At 43.3% G+C, this 15,255-nt stretch overlaps 1 protein-coding gene across 4 annotated transcripts in view; it reads right to left on the bottom strand.

The window, feature by feature from the left end:
- foxp4 (forkhead box P4) overlaps window positions 1–15,255 on the bottom strand; it is an 84,813-nt gene that overhangs the window by 35,290 nt on the left and 34,268 nt on the right. For all 4 annotated transcript variants that reach the window (XM_028405356.1, XM_028405358.1, XM_028405359.1 and 1 more), the window contains exon 3: window positions 2,701–2,790. In XM_028405356.1, coding sequence (XP_028261157.1) covers window positions 2,701–2,790 — 90 coding nt within the window. The remainder of the gene's footprint in view (window positions 1–2,700; window positions 2,791–15,255) is intronic.

Raw genomic sequence — 15,255 nt, 5'->3', positions numbered from 1 at the left:
GAATGTGACACATGACAGTGTGACACACATGCACACACACAAAGTGGAATGATACCATCTCACACAGCCAGGCAAACACAGAGACCATCTCCGAACAACCAATCAGAGAGCAGATACAATCTCAGAGTTTCTTTTGCTCAGATCCTCCCCTCTATTATAAATAAAGAGAAATATGATGGGGAAGGTGTGGGAGGGGTTGGTGTGGGGGTTGGCATGGGTGGGTGAGCAGGGGGCTTGTCAGCGCAGACCAAGGCTTCTCCAGAGAAGTCAAGACACGAAAAGAAGTCCTCCCGCTCACCCTGTCTGCCTCTGCCGCTCTCCCTCAGAGAGAAGGGAAAAATCTAATTATCGAGCTCCTAAAGATCTCATTATTGGCTGAGGCTCATTTGCATGTGTGAGAGCAGCCCAGCAGGATCCAACCTGAGGACGGCCATTTTGTGCCTGATGTGAGCCACTGTGCCACTGCACAGTCGCTAGAAATGACCAGATTAAACATCTAGATTCACTCACGCCATTGTTCACTCATTCTCTCTGTGGCCAGTGGATGGTTGTTCCAGCAACTGAGTGCAGTAGCTGGACTTGAAATTGTTCATAAAGCTGGAAATTACTGTAATTAAGGGATGCCAGCCTGCCACCTCAGTAGCTAGATTTATTGTGAAGTCTGGTAAACAACTTCAGTGATGCTGCTACACACAAACAACATTGGCTTGTACTTTGTGCTGGTGTGTTTGTGTCTAGTAGGATCCAAGCACAAGCGCACACACACACACACACACACACAAATGTAAATCCAAGTGTGTTTGAGTGTGTGTGTTTCAAGATGTGTGGGGCCATGTGAGCTGACAGCTCAGACAACAGAGATGTAGCACGGATGCCCTGGAGAGTACAGAGAGGCTAGCCAGGCCAGGCAGCAACAAACAAGACAAACAAGACAGAGATGGAGAGTAGAGGTGGGGGTGGTCGCGTGTGTGTGTGAGAGAGGCTAAGGTTATAGTTCTTTTATATAAGAAGAGGATAAACTAAGTGTGCATTGGACCTGCGTTTTACTCCCATTCATGTGAAACTGCTTGTGTACATTGACAGATAACTGGAGTGAGGCTATTTACACGTCACTGCTAAACAACTGATTTACATTGCACGTTAACTCTCAGTTTCACTTCCTCTCAGATTCTTACATTGTCTTACTTCTCTCTTCTTGACTTTCCAATCTTTCTTTTTAAGACAAGTCAGGAAATGAACAAATTCAGCGAATAAAAGTGAAATGGAGAGACCGCCAATATGGATTTAAACAATGTGTGTTTGTCCGAAAGGGTTATTAAGGAGGGTCACTGGGTCAGAGTTGTAATGAACAGCTTAAGTATTGGATGAAAATTAATTTATGTGCAGCATGGATGTAGATGCACAATATAAATGCAATTTTAATTCGTGGAAGAGTCTCACAACACACATATGGTACAAACCTGTATTTATTTTATTCTCTTGTGCTTTAGAAGTCAGCATCTAATGTCCACAGCTGCCGGTTCCTCTCCAAAATAAATAAAGTAATTCTGATTGCAGTTCAGGTTTTGATTAAAGTATAATCAGTAAGATCCCATTTTTTATTTCATTTTTTTACATTACTAAGCAGTCATTAATTCTGTGGCATTTTTTGTGCTTCCCTTAGGGTCACTTGGCAATTAAACTACATGGCCAGCAGGTCAAAATCTTTATATTGATGATTTTGAGTTTTATGTGATCTTAGTTTTTCTTTCTCCTCTCTCACATAGAGGACTATTTATACTTGAGACTTAAAATAATCCTTGAAATATTGCCAGCAATCTTTTGTTGCCACAGCCAAAAAACTTAAAAGGTGTTTTCCCAACACCAAATACTCTTCTTTCACCTTTAATTTACATTATGACAATCAAACACTGGAATTAAATTTGCAAATCATTATATATATTACCTTTCCTTTTAAATCTGAAAAACATCCTGTTTTCTCATTAGCATCTGACTGGCTTCAGACACATGACATTTTTTTTCTTTGCTTCTGACTCACATCTGTCTTTCTCTCTCTTCCATCTCCATTTCCCAGACTGTAATAGTCTAGCTATCTGTTTATCATAAGGCATGCTAATGAGAAGAGCAGTGCAATAGCCAGACTGCTTGCTGCTCTAATAGACCCATGGCCCCACTTTATTGTTATGAGACACAGCTACAAATCACACTTCTGCAAGCAGCCTGCGTATTACATAATTGTAAAGATCTGCCAAAAGTGGTGTCTTGTGTGATATCTATTAACATACACTGATAGCAATAATGCATGTGTCTGTTTCTCTCTCTGTGTGTGTGTGTGTGTGTCCTCCTCAAGTATCTTTCAGGAGGGAGCTGCACTCCAGCTAACCCCACTCTCTCTCTCTCTGCTTACGATGGAATTCAACTCTCACTACCCAATCACTACAAAGGCCTCATTCACTCACACACCAACAATCACACACACACATGGACTCACAGAAAGAGAGAGAGAGAGATACACAAAGATACAGAGTGAGAAAGAGAAAGGAAAGTATGTGCCTATATCTTACTTGACGTGGCAGGATAGTGAAAACAAAGCTGCTGCAGCCAGCGGCTTAATAATATACAGATTCTGACAAAGCAAAACTTGGGCTGTGCATCTGTGTGTGTGTATGTGTGTGTGTGTGTGTGTGCGCGCGCTCTGACCTGAACAGGGCTCTGTTTGACCTCGTTGCTGCCAGGGGAGTTGAGTCCAGAGGCCTGCTGGAGGAGGAACTGTCTGGCTGCCTGGAGTGCCTACGAGAGAGAAATAGAGATGATCAGATGTTCATCATCATATTTTCAGTATAACACAACAACTCATAAAAGTATCACATTGTCAAAGGTGTACCTCACATACAAAATTAAAAAGAAAGTCGTCGCACCCAAAAACATCAAGCTGCTCTAAAATAAAAGACCAACACACAGTCGCCACTCTCAGCACCACCTTTGCCAAGTGTGATTTCCTCAATCTGAGACATCCACCTGGCACACAGTGCTCTTGTGTGTGTGGGTGTATGTGCCTGTCTACGTGTCTGAAAATTTTCTTCCCATTCTGTCGGCTCTCCCCTCTGTTTTACTCCATTTTCCTCCTCTCTTTGTAGAGGACAGTGCTAAGCCGGTTTTCCACATCCTCTGAGGCAGAGGTATGTCAGCATATCTTCATGTGTGTCAGTTAAACTGTGTTTGTATGTGTCAGAGTGATGCAAGGAATTGTTTGCCCTGAAGTGCCCTGAAGAACCCTGAACTAACCCACTACCCACCTCTTTATTCTTCCTCCTCCTCTTCCCATTCCTTTCCTGTCTGCCCTCCAGTGCTGTCCGTCTTAAACCACTGACACCATTGCCTCACTGGCTGTTTCCATTCTTTCACTCTGCCGATTCATCCTTCCAGCACCGCGACCTCCTCCATCCCATGTGCTCTCTCAACAATCACACTTTTCCCCCCTGTTACACTTCTCCTCCCCCTTAATTGTGTTAATTGTCTTTGTGTTATTAAATGTTCATTCTTTTCTTTTGTTGTGTTTCTTGTTGCAGTGTTGTGAAGTGAAGCTCTCTATCATCGAGACAAATCTGCCCCCGAGGAACAGGCATTTTAGTTGGAATGTTTGAACTGCTCTGAAAACAAAACAAGAAAACACCCATCTGAAAACACAAGAGCCGCCTTCACTTACAGTAAGCACATAGCCACACACACACACACGTACACACAAGCACAACCTCATGACAGAGGGTTAGAGAGGGGAGACAGCAGGATGCACATTTGCTTCCTCTGACTCAAAGAGGAAAGGTTCCTTAGTAAATATTGATTTATAAAAGTCCCTCTGTGTGTATGTGTGTGCATGCGTGTGTGTGTGTATGTGTGTGTGTGTGCGGACACCACAAATTAACGGTCAAAACGAGGGACGTACTTTAGCATGGAAGTTCTTACTCAAGCAGGCAGCACTAGAAATCTGTTCTACTGCATCATTACACAACGTCAGAAAACTGTAACGCTGTGAAACAGAGCAGCACAGACTAACTGTATATTGTCACTTATTTAATAAATTGTCAGATTAGAAGCTTGGGAACATTTAGTAATGTTTAATTACAAAAACAGCACGAAGAGATTCAACCAAGATGGAAAGAGAGAGAAGTTCTCTGTGCAGTCGAAGTGATGAAAACCATCTGTATCGAGCACACTTGCTACTTTTGCTGAGACCGCAATTAAAACACACACAGACGTGGCTGTGGACGTGCCTACACACACACACACAAATTTTAACACTTTGACAAAAATCTTGGGAACCCCCCTCCCATTTACTGGTTTGACCTCAGCATTAAAGCAGGCACAGACACACACACACAGACACACCAAAAAAACACAACCGCCCAGTTTGTTGGCATGTGGTGTGAATTACTCCTTGAACACCCTGTCTGCCCAAGAGTGAGTGTGTGTGTTTGTCTGCGTGTGCGCGTATGAGTGTATGTTGGCAGGAGTTGGGGAGGCATGTCTGGCAACAATAAGGGACAATTCCACCCAAATTACCACCCTGATTACCACTATATTAAAGAGCCATTTATGGCTTTCATAAACGCTACAACCAAGCAGAGGTGATGCCTGTCTCCTCTCCTACGCCTGGGTGTGTGTATGATTCCCTACATATTTAAATATAGTCTGCATTGTGGATTTAAAATACTGGCTAACACTGCTAGGAGGGGAAACTGTTGAAATGAGCAAATGTAAAGATGCTGTTTTACAACATAAACACATATTTGACTAGGAGGCGTCCATCAGGCAGCTTAGGGCTGCTTACATATCCAATATTGATGCACAATATACATAACTGTAGTGTATTGATCACATCACAACCCTTGTGCAAATAAGGGATGCACGATAATATCAGCATATGTGTGCATTATGTATAATCACTTAAAAATGAAATAATGGCACTAGCCTAAAATAAACGCTGGGGATTTATCATCTTTAAAAATGCACAGGTATCTCTAGATTATCGAGGTCAGAACTGTTAGCAGAGATGCTATTTTTAATAATTGCCTCAGAGCCATCACATTCCTTCAACACTACAAATTCAATACATCTTATAATGATAATCACTGCAGGAAAGACTTGCATTTAGGTGGGAAAAATGAATCAGTATTGAATAGTGTCTACAAATATCTAATATCATTTTTAGTGCAAACCTCACATTGTGTTTGCTTGAAATTACAAACATTTATTTGGAGTAAAACTGTAGTAGAATTCTTTTGAAAATCACTAAACTGTATACTGTATAATTGTACAAACTTTCTACCTATGATTTCACTTTATATTACACACTACTGTAAATTAGATGAATTAACAACAAACACCAAAGTTTAGCATTAATAATAAACCCTGGAGAGTTCCAATATAGAAAACAATGCTCTAGGTTTAGTAAAAAATTTCTTGCTTTATGGTCTTTGTTCAGGATCTTCAACAATGGGTTGTCATGCACTTATAAACTTGTTACAGTTCATTAGTGCTTTATGTTCATAAAATCTTAACTATTGAAATTAATGTCTACAGCTACAGTCTATTTTAAAGATTTTAGGAGACAGTACTTCTATTATTTTATGGATGAACAAACATTGAACTTTAAACTTTGAATGACATGAGAAAAAGGACCACAGGCATATTTGTGCACGTGCACATACACACACACACACACACACATATATATATATATATATATATATATATATATACACACACACACACACACACACACACACACACGCACAACCAGAGCCAAACTCTCTCATGTCTCCTTTGTCAAGAAGCACTTCTCTTCTGTGACCCCTCTCTTTCATTTCTACTCTTCATACTCACTCCTTGCCTTTTTCTCTATGTGACCTGGGAGAGCTGTAGCATTGCAAAGCATGCCCCCACCAACTCCACACCCACTCACCCACACACACACTCACACCAGCTCTTCCAAGGCTCTCCCCCCACCCCAACTCCCCACTCCCCCTGTGGCATTCTTGGGGGCGCACTGCACCTTTAAAGAAAATATGAGGGAGGCCTAAGAGGGAGGCCCAACAACAGAGTCTTTGTGCTGCCGCTGAGCACACACACACAAAAAAACACGCACATACACACACACACACACACACACATATACACACATCAGTGGTGTCAGACAGGTTTTATTAGAGTGAGAGAGGGAGGGAGGGAGGAGGAAGGGGAAGGAGGGGTGAGGAGGTCACTGCTCAGCTTGGAGGCCTGAGAGCACAGTGTGAGTGTGCAAGTGTGTATGTCAGTGTGAGTTCTTCTGACTTGTCATCGCTCCCCTCTGTAAATCATCACCACTGACACAGCCTTTAATAACAGTGCATTTTTTAATTCAACAGGGTCACGCACACACACACACACACACTCACACACAGTAATGGCTACTTTCTCTTCTTAACAAGATTCCGAAAAATGGCTGACAACATTGTTTCGTTAAAAGGAAAGAAGGTTGGTGGGGCAGCGTGTGTGAATCAATTACCAAAGAAATGTAATTTTCCTAGACATGTATCATGGTCTCAATTGAATCCCAGACAAGAACAAAAAGGTATCAACCAACATGTAGCAGGGCCTCCTTAGTTATATTAGTGCACTGCGTGTGTATGTGCCTGCATGTGCCTGGCTCAGGTTGCTAAAGCAAACAGGTCTGTGTGTATGATGAATCTGGCCTCTAATCCGCCTAGTGTGTTTGGGTGACACAGGGAGAGGGAACGCAGGAATAAGCAAAGAAAAACTAAACAGAGAGACGTAGCGAAGGAAAGGGAGGAGGAGGGGGGAGTCGGAGGGAGAGAGAAAGAGACAGGTGGGTACCATATGTTGGAGTAATCCGTCAGCACTGACTGAGGTCCATTGTTGACGGCCGAAACGAAACAAACCCGTCCCCCCTTCTACCCTCTCCTCCTCATCTCCCCCCCCATAGATAAACAGCCCCCGGGGCAGACAGTGGGCTGTCCTTGGGGAAGAAGGAGCAGGAGGAGGTGGAGAGGGGAGGAAGGGCAAGGGAGAGGCAGGTGGTATCAGATTTCTTCACTCTTAGTCCAAGAAAAAAGTGTAGAAAAGGGAACACAAGTGAGGGTGAGAAAGAAGCACATTGTTTCATTTGTCCACGACGGAGCTAAACGAGGCTTGACTAAGCCTGTGAGTCAGATGTTTCAGCAGCATCTGAGGCAATGGATCTCCTCAACACCAAACAGCTATCCCCTGCCTGCCTTACCAGCTCAGCAGCTTGGGAAGGGCTGGCTTGCAATGCACCTCTTCTCCAATCCGTCCTCTTCCCCGGGAGAGATGGAGACATGGGTAGATAGATTCAAGGTGAAGATGCAGGAAAGAGCTCGTCACACCCAGCTGCTTCTCTACAGGTCTGCATGCTTTCTGATTTTTGGATCAGTGGGTTCAGAAACAAGCAGTGGATCTTCTCTCTTTCTCTATCTCTTTTCTCGAGTGCTGTCATTGAAGCTGAAAGCCAAACTAAAGCTGCATCCATGCTGCCGTTCTCCTGGGTCACCCCCAGTGATCCCTTGTATCCACAGCTTCTCCTCACTTTGGCACCAAAACCACCTTCAAACTCCAATAAAACCTCCCTCCTACTTTAACTCACCCTCTCCTTCCAGCTTGTTCTACTGTTTTTTTCTGACTCTAACTCCCTTATCTTTGATTCCTTTGCTTTCTCTGGATACTCAAAGGGAATCATGATCAGAAGACAGAACAAGACTGAACAGATGTAACACAATCTACAAAGCATGTAAATTTGTTGAAAGGATGGTTGATACACAGTATGGCAACAGCTCACCTGCCTTCAGAGCTTGGCCCAGTATTTACACCCACACACACTGTACACAAAGTGAGAGGTGACAGTCAGTGGGATTGCCGTATGACTTTGGGGCATGTATGTAAGTGAAGGCTTGGTTACAGCCACATCACAATATCACATATCAAATACATCACTGTCAGTCACCACAAAAACCAGATTGCTTTCCCAGATCACTCCTTCTTCTTTACTTCTCTCCATCTATATCACTCGATCTGTCTCCCGCCTCTCCACATAATGTATAACTCACAAAAAAGTTTATCTGGCAGCTCTCCAAGTATTCTGTCTTTCTTGTGCCCTGACCCCTCCCCTGTCTGTCGTCTCTAGAAATCTGTTACCCATACCCTTACTCGCAACAGTAAATTCTGAGAGCAGATACGGCTTCGACAGAGGCCTAAAATAGATCACCCAGACTTAACAATAGAAGCCAGGTCTTGTGAATGCAGCTGTTGGCCTTATGAGGGGGACACTAATGCTTAAACGCTATAGTTGAAGGTAAACCTGCATGCTCTGTTCATGCATGTGATATATTTAAGGAATGGTTGGAGCATGCAACTATACAGTTTGGAAGTCTGGAAGTTTTTATTCCAACCAAACATTATAGCAGCTGATTTCATTGATGCTCATATTTTCCACCAGTCTTTAAATTTAATAGGAGATTTGCAGGACAGACATGAAAGTTTCCCTGTAGCACAGGAAGACGTGTGTCAAGCAGGTAGCAGCAATGACAGAAAGGATATTTTGAACATTTTCATTGCTCTTCAAGTAAATCATGACCTAATTTAGTTTATGAAACAGTGTAAATAAAAGATACAGGGAGTAGTGGACAGATCAGGGGTTTCCAGACATACATGTAGAAGGAAGGGGCAGCTTGAACCAAAGCCTTCTAAAGCCTGTCAATTTCACGGTGGGTTACAAATAAACTACGCTGTGCCAAGACTTCACTCCTTTCCTCTCACGTACGCCTTCTCTTTTTCTGGTATTAATCAGGTCTTTCCGCCCTCCCTTCACCAACTTTTGTGTCATTTGTTTTTTAGCTCATAGAAACTTCAAACCAGTTGTCCACCACTAACTGAGCTTAAGCTGAATACCTCAATCTGTTTAGGATGCCGCCAAGCTAGATCTATCTGGGACACCTACAGAACCACCAGCCAGCGGCAATCCTGTTCAGCTATTTAATGTAATGTTTCCGCAATATAAAGGCACCGTTTTGAGAGCTGAGGTTCTAAAACGGCTGAAGCAAGCTTCTCTGGGCCCAGACTGACCATTAAAGAGAGGAAAGACCGCGTCTAAGAGCCAATGCAATAAAAAACTCACAAACTCCAAAAGAACTTAAAAATATGCCGTAATGTTTGAAAACCCGGCTGATTTTTTTTTTTTTAGATTTTTTTTTCTACATACTATTTTTCACAAAAGGGACCTGTTCTAAACTCCGGGGACCCTGCCGTTTTCCAGATGGTTCTCCTCAGTTCAAAACTGTTTTTGCAAAACGAGAAAACCTCTCCCCTTCAACGACGTCCCTGCACTCATCTAATGTTTCTATTGATTCACAGGGGTATATGCAAGGTCATAAAAGGGAGCTGACTGAATACCCAGGACTGCTTTATATCATGACACAATTCATCATCATACACACACATCTTGAATTCACACACTTGAAAAAAATACAGCTTCTTAAAGGGATATTTCCAGCTTTTTTTTTGTTAAGAGCATCTAGAAATAGTCAAAGATAATAATGAGGTGAGCAGGGATAGAAAGAAAGAGGAACTCCCTCCCAGAGAATATAAAAGCAGCTCCCCTCTGTACTGTAGGCCTCATCTCAGTCCAGGCGGCTAATTGATGGCAAATAGCTCTACAGCAGTTTCCTTACACACACACACACACAAGTACACATCATACATTATATACACATATGCAGTTTCCCTGCGGTTTTCAACACAGCTCGTTTGGCAGGAGAGGAAGGTCTCACTCCAGACAGACCCAGCCCAAAGAGGAAAACACACACACACAGATGGACCTTGTAATATTTAGCCCTCATCTTGTATAAGGTAGGACAGTTAAGAAGTTTGGTCATGCTCCTGGGAAGAAGAGGTCACTTAGGTGTTAGGTTAGGTTAGTTGGGTGACCTCCAGAGTTTAAGCTATTTCTCCTGCCCAGCAAGAGTGAGAGGGGCGACTATGCAAGGCTGGCCCATGATGAGGATAGCACTAGCCTGGCAACCAGGCCTCACATATGGAAACCGTTTAACTCTTATTATTAATAACCAAAAAAAGAAAAAAAGAAAACTAATAACACATGCAAGACACTGCCAAGACTCAGCTCAGGAGACAGAGGGAAAACACATATATACATAAACAGAGACTGTCTGCGTGCATGCATACACAAACACACACACACTAAGACAAATGTACACACTCAGACGCCTATTGGTTAAACAGAAAAACACGTTCCTAGTCAGTGGCCTGTAAAAGTATTAGCCTGCCTGCCCGCTTCGATGGAAATAAAACTCTTTCATGTTTTTGGTTCAGAGGGTTTTTACACCTGGTTGTGGCTACAGTAGAAATAGACACACCCTCACACCCACCCTTACCACACACACACACACACACACACAAACACCGGAAGTGGGCAGGCACAACAAAGGCTGGCTGCTGTACAAGAAGTTAAACTTCTAAACAAGCACAAAATCTTTAACTTCCCTAAATGAGAAACAGGGGTGGGGTGTGCACTAAAAAAGGGGAAATGGGGAGGCATGTGCTGGACTATGTGGTTTAGTGAGTGGGTCAATCCATCCAGATGTAAAGAGGCACACTTCTTCAGTTTAAAATAACAAAGACCAATGAAACTTTCTATATTCTTCAAAAACATTCTGTTACTAAATACATTCTACAAGAAGACGATTGAGATCAGTAACTCTAAACCACTGACATGGATGAAAAGAAAGAAAAGCAATCCCAGGGTAGTGGGCTATATAGTTTACACCTACGTGGCCTTCCAGCACACAATGAAATGGTGAACATGTTTAAAAAAAAAAAAAAAATATGTGGGGGAAGAACATTAAAAAGTTACAAAATAGAGTTTGTCATTTGATGTTAAATTTTAGAATTTTCCACTTGTCCATTTTCTTTGTCCTGCACAGGGTCACAGGGCCAGCTGTCAATGGGCAAGAGGTTCTCTATAGCCTGGGTAGGTCACCAGTTTATCACAAAGCTTAATCAACAATTGATTATACATAATGTTACCTAATTTCAAGTGACATATTATATGTTTTATTTATGCAAAAACTTGCTGTAACTAACAGGACTACATTCGGCCTATCAGGTGAAAAAGGCCACTGTGCACTGTTCCACAGCTCAAGAAGAAGGCAAACAGTGAAAGAAGAGCTACATTCCTCTCCTCCTCCCTGTTGACTCTAATCTCTCCTTTAAAATGGCTCACACAAAGAAGCAGCACAGACTAGCTAATTAGCAACACTTTAGGCCTCTGCAGCTTTTGTGTGTGCGCTGTGTATATGTGCGTGTTCATTGTGTGCATCCTGGGCTCTCAACTGTTTCCAGGGTAACTGCTTGCCTAGCAGCCTTGCAAGCGTTGCACATTTTGTCTTTACTTTCTCTTGTTCCCCTCTCGGTGTCCATCTTTTTCTGAGAGTCTGGAGTGGAGGAATGAAGGAGCAAGGACTTAGAAGAAAAGAGAGGACATTAGTAGCAGAAAAGGTGGATTTTGTGCGACCTGTGCGGATGGGTTGGGTGAGGGGGGGGGTCTTGTAAACTAATGCTTTCTTGTTTAAGTGCTTTTCTCCTAATGAACTCTGAAAAGGTGCATCTGAGCACATGTCAATTAAAATCAATTATGGCTGCTTCTTTTTGATAGAGAAAGCAGTGGACGGTGACCAATGTGATAAGATGCACACACACACACACAAGTAATGAGGTCACCCGGCTTTGCTCGGTGACCTATGACTTCTTAAAGGCCTCAGTCACCATGCCACTACTTTCTGAGGAGTGAAAGTCAACAGTTTTTTTCACCCTCTAAAAATTCTTCATAAGGAGTGTCCATCTCTCATGTGTAGGTGTGTGTGCGTACACGTGTGTGTTATTTACCTGACAGACAGACAGGTAGTGTAAGTGCTTCCAAACACCTCCATGGCAACAAAACTCCAAACCTAACCCCTTCAGGTGCCCAGATATGTGTGTGTATATCTCCAGTCTCCACAACAGAGAGAGGACACACACATACACAGGCACGACACACACACACATATTTCTGCTTCTGTTGGTATCTGTCTATTCTTGTCTTTGAGCCTCTTGGCTGGCTGGGTCAACCAACCGTGACTGTGTCCATGCTGGCTGATCTGGCCTGGTGGACCATGTCTACTCTTTTACCCACAAGACTTGTCTCTCTGTAGTGTACATCTGTAGAGAGCTTCAGACAATATACCTCGCTGTGTACAGATTTTTCAATTGTAGTCAATATGAAAAGTAGGATGTATATTTCAGCTACGACTTCCATGTCAAATAATGGTTTAGCTATACCCCTCTAATTAGGGAATAATCAAGGTGAAGAATAGTAGTGAGAACTAAAACATGTTCTCTAACTCTGACTCTGTGGATTCTCCACCATTCAATGGTTTGGCTGGAAAAGCACTAAAAAAGATTTTATGGGCACTCATAAATACAACATCTCAGCATCTCAGAATTAGGTCTCAATGTGTTAAAAAATAACTGAATGAAAAGTATGAGGAGGGGGAGTCATGTGAAAGTCATTACACACCAGTGAGATTTGTATGTGCAGGTGTTGTTGTTGCATTCTGTGTGTTTACAAGTCTTAGAGGACAGGAAAAAAAGATCCAGAATCAACTGCAGACCATGTGTCTTAAATCTCCCATATTCTTCAGCTTTGAATATGATTTTAATCATTGAGTACCAACAGTCTTTAATGATTACTACAAGGAGATGAATTAGAAAAGTTGACAGGGAATGAAAGAAGAAAGTAAAAGTCAATGACGACAGATAAAGGGAGCTGCTAGTGCTTTTAAGACTCCTAGAGGAAGTTGGTGTTCTATAGGACTCTTTGTATCGCCACGGTAACAGCAGTGGGTGTTCTGTGATGCTAGGCAACCCTACTTGCCCCTCCTCTGTCTCAGCATGACCTTTGGTGACCTGTGAACTATACTGACCTCACACATAAAGGGGACGGCCTGGCCCAGACCGAGGGAAAGCTTTTAGGAGGTGACAGCACTCAGAGAGAGGCCAGGAACTGATTTACTGGCCTGCACACGACGGATGGACACATCCAGACACACACATGCATGCATGCAGACATACAGACACAAAAATGCACACATGGGACACGACCTGTCAAGCAGATGCACACAAAAAACACAAGCATAATTTAATTTAACCCATTCTAATACAGTAAAAATGCCCATGAAAATCATTATCTCCTCACCTACTCCTCCTTCTATTCATGTCCTCTGCACCCCTGACCTGAAAGTGAACTCGGTGGAAAGCTGGAGGTCAAACAAGACATAACTGTCCCAGTGACCAACATTCACCTCTCATAATTTAGCAACGCCTTGCAACCAAAGCTAAGAAATTCATACATGCCTCAAAACCTCCCCACCTCCATCCATACAGGCCACAATTACTGAGTCTAGCCAATCTAACAGGAACCCATACGTTATCTGAATCATTCTGCATCGTCTGTTAGCACACACACCAGTCTCACACATCTGTCTGCAAAGCAAACCCAAATACACACTCGTGCATAGACAAAAAAACAGCTATCTTTCATCAGCGTTTGTGTATATCTGAGATCTGTATCGGTTCCCCCTGATCTCCAGTCATCACTGTGGCTCCTTAATTACACCCTTCATTAACTCACATCAGCTCTGTGCATGTGTGTAACTGCCTCTCTCTATGTGTGTGTGTGTGCATGAGAGAGCAAAATGAGGGAAGCACTAAGGAAAAAATAGAACATGACAAATGGGAGTGGGGATCGAAGCTCCAAACCAATTTCTAAAACTGTCTTTTTCTCAACCAATGTTCTTTTTAAGCCCTTGGGGAAGGGAGACCACTACTACAGCCTGCCTCTCACTTTCTATTTGTGTGTAAGAACGAGTTAGGAGCAAGAGAGGGAAAAAGACAAGAGAGAAAGGGGAAAAACCCCTCTCTGGCTGGTTTAGCAGACCGATGAGTGGCACTCCCAAGAGGAAGCAGCACTGTTTGCCACCACCTTGCTCTTTTTTTCCTCAGCTCTTCCATCTTCTCTTCCCGTCATCACCAGACTGCACTACTGCTGTATCACCAGAAGCGATTAATTGATGGTGAAGAAAAAGGAGGACTGTGTGAGAACAGAAGTGAGTGCAGGAGGGATGGCAGTGCTTATATATATATTATAGTATAGACTCACATCTGCAAAGAAAAGGAGTGACTAAAAGAAAAGGAGAGAATTGAAGACACCTGGTTCTCGTCAGAGCACCCTCCACCCAGCCACACACACACACACACACTTTGAGGTTTGTTAGGATTTATCCTGCTTACATTTCTCCTCTGCTATGCATCATTTCATGTCCACACCCCGCACCTCAACAAAATGCCATACACTCTCCACTGCCCTCTCACTTTTCCACCTCTCCTTCCTCTCCTTCTGTAACTCCTCTCATTGTTTTCCCTCCCACCCCTCTCCTGCCTCATCTCTCCCCTTGATGATGGGGCAAAACTGGTCTTCGCCCCCTCTTCACTTTCTTCCCTCTCTTCCCTCTTTCCTGCTCTGTTCTTTCTGGGGAGGCAGACAGGCCACATTCCACAGGGAGGCCCAGGCGCCCTTTTCTGACACGTCTCAGCATTACACCCCTCCCTCGTCCCTCTATTTCTTCTCTCCAGCCCACAAATGCCCCCCCACCCCTCTTTGCCCGTCCTTTTACCTTCATTCCCTCTGACTGGTTGTCCCATCTTCCCTAGTACCTGATTTTGGCACGGACTATCTATTTATCTATCTATGGGACAGAGACAGAAAGTGAATCAGAGGAAGATGGAGACAGAGAGACACAGAAGACTAAAGAGAGGCCAGTTTAGGGATTTGATGGCTGGAGATGGCTGTGATTTCTCTCAGGTTCCCAAGGGGCCCAAGGAAAAGACGGCTTTGTGTTCTGACAACACCGCGCTGTCAGGAGTTCTGCGTGTCTGTGTGTCTTTTCTGCTCCACTGCCCACTGGCATGGTGTTTAAGCACAAACACTGGTCTGCACTACACCTTCAGGTGAGAGACTCAAGCATGGAGAGAAAAAAGAACAAGGGGAGGAGAAAAATATATCCAAGACATTTAGGTGGTGGCACAAATGAAAAATACAGCCACTGCATGCTCCCACATAAAAATGTGCAATGG

Source organism: Parambassis ranga, chromosome 5 (assembly GCF_900634625.1).
Source record: "Parambassis ranga chromosome 5, fParRan2.1, whole genome shotgun sequence".
NCBI lineage: Eukaryota > Metazoa > Chordata > Actinopteri > Ambassidae > Parambassis > Parambassis ranga.
Note: the sequence above shows the minus strand (reverse complement) of the source record. Positions and strands in the feature narration are given on the sequence as shown.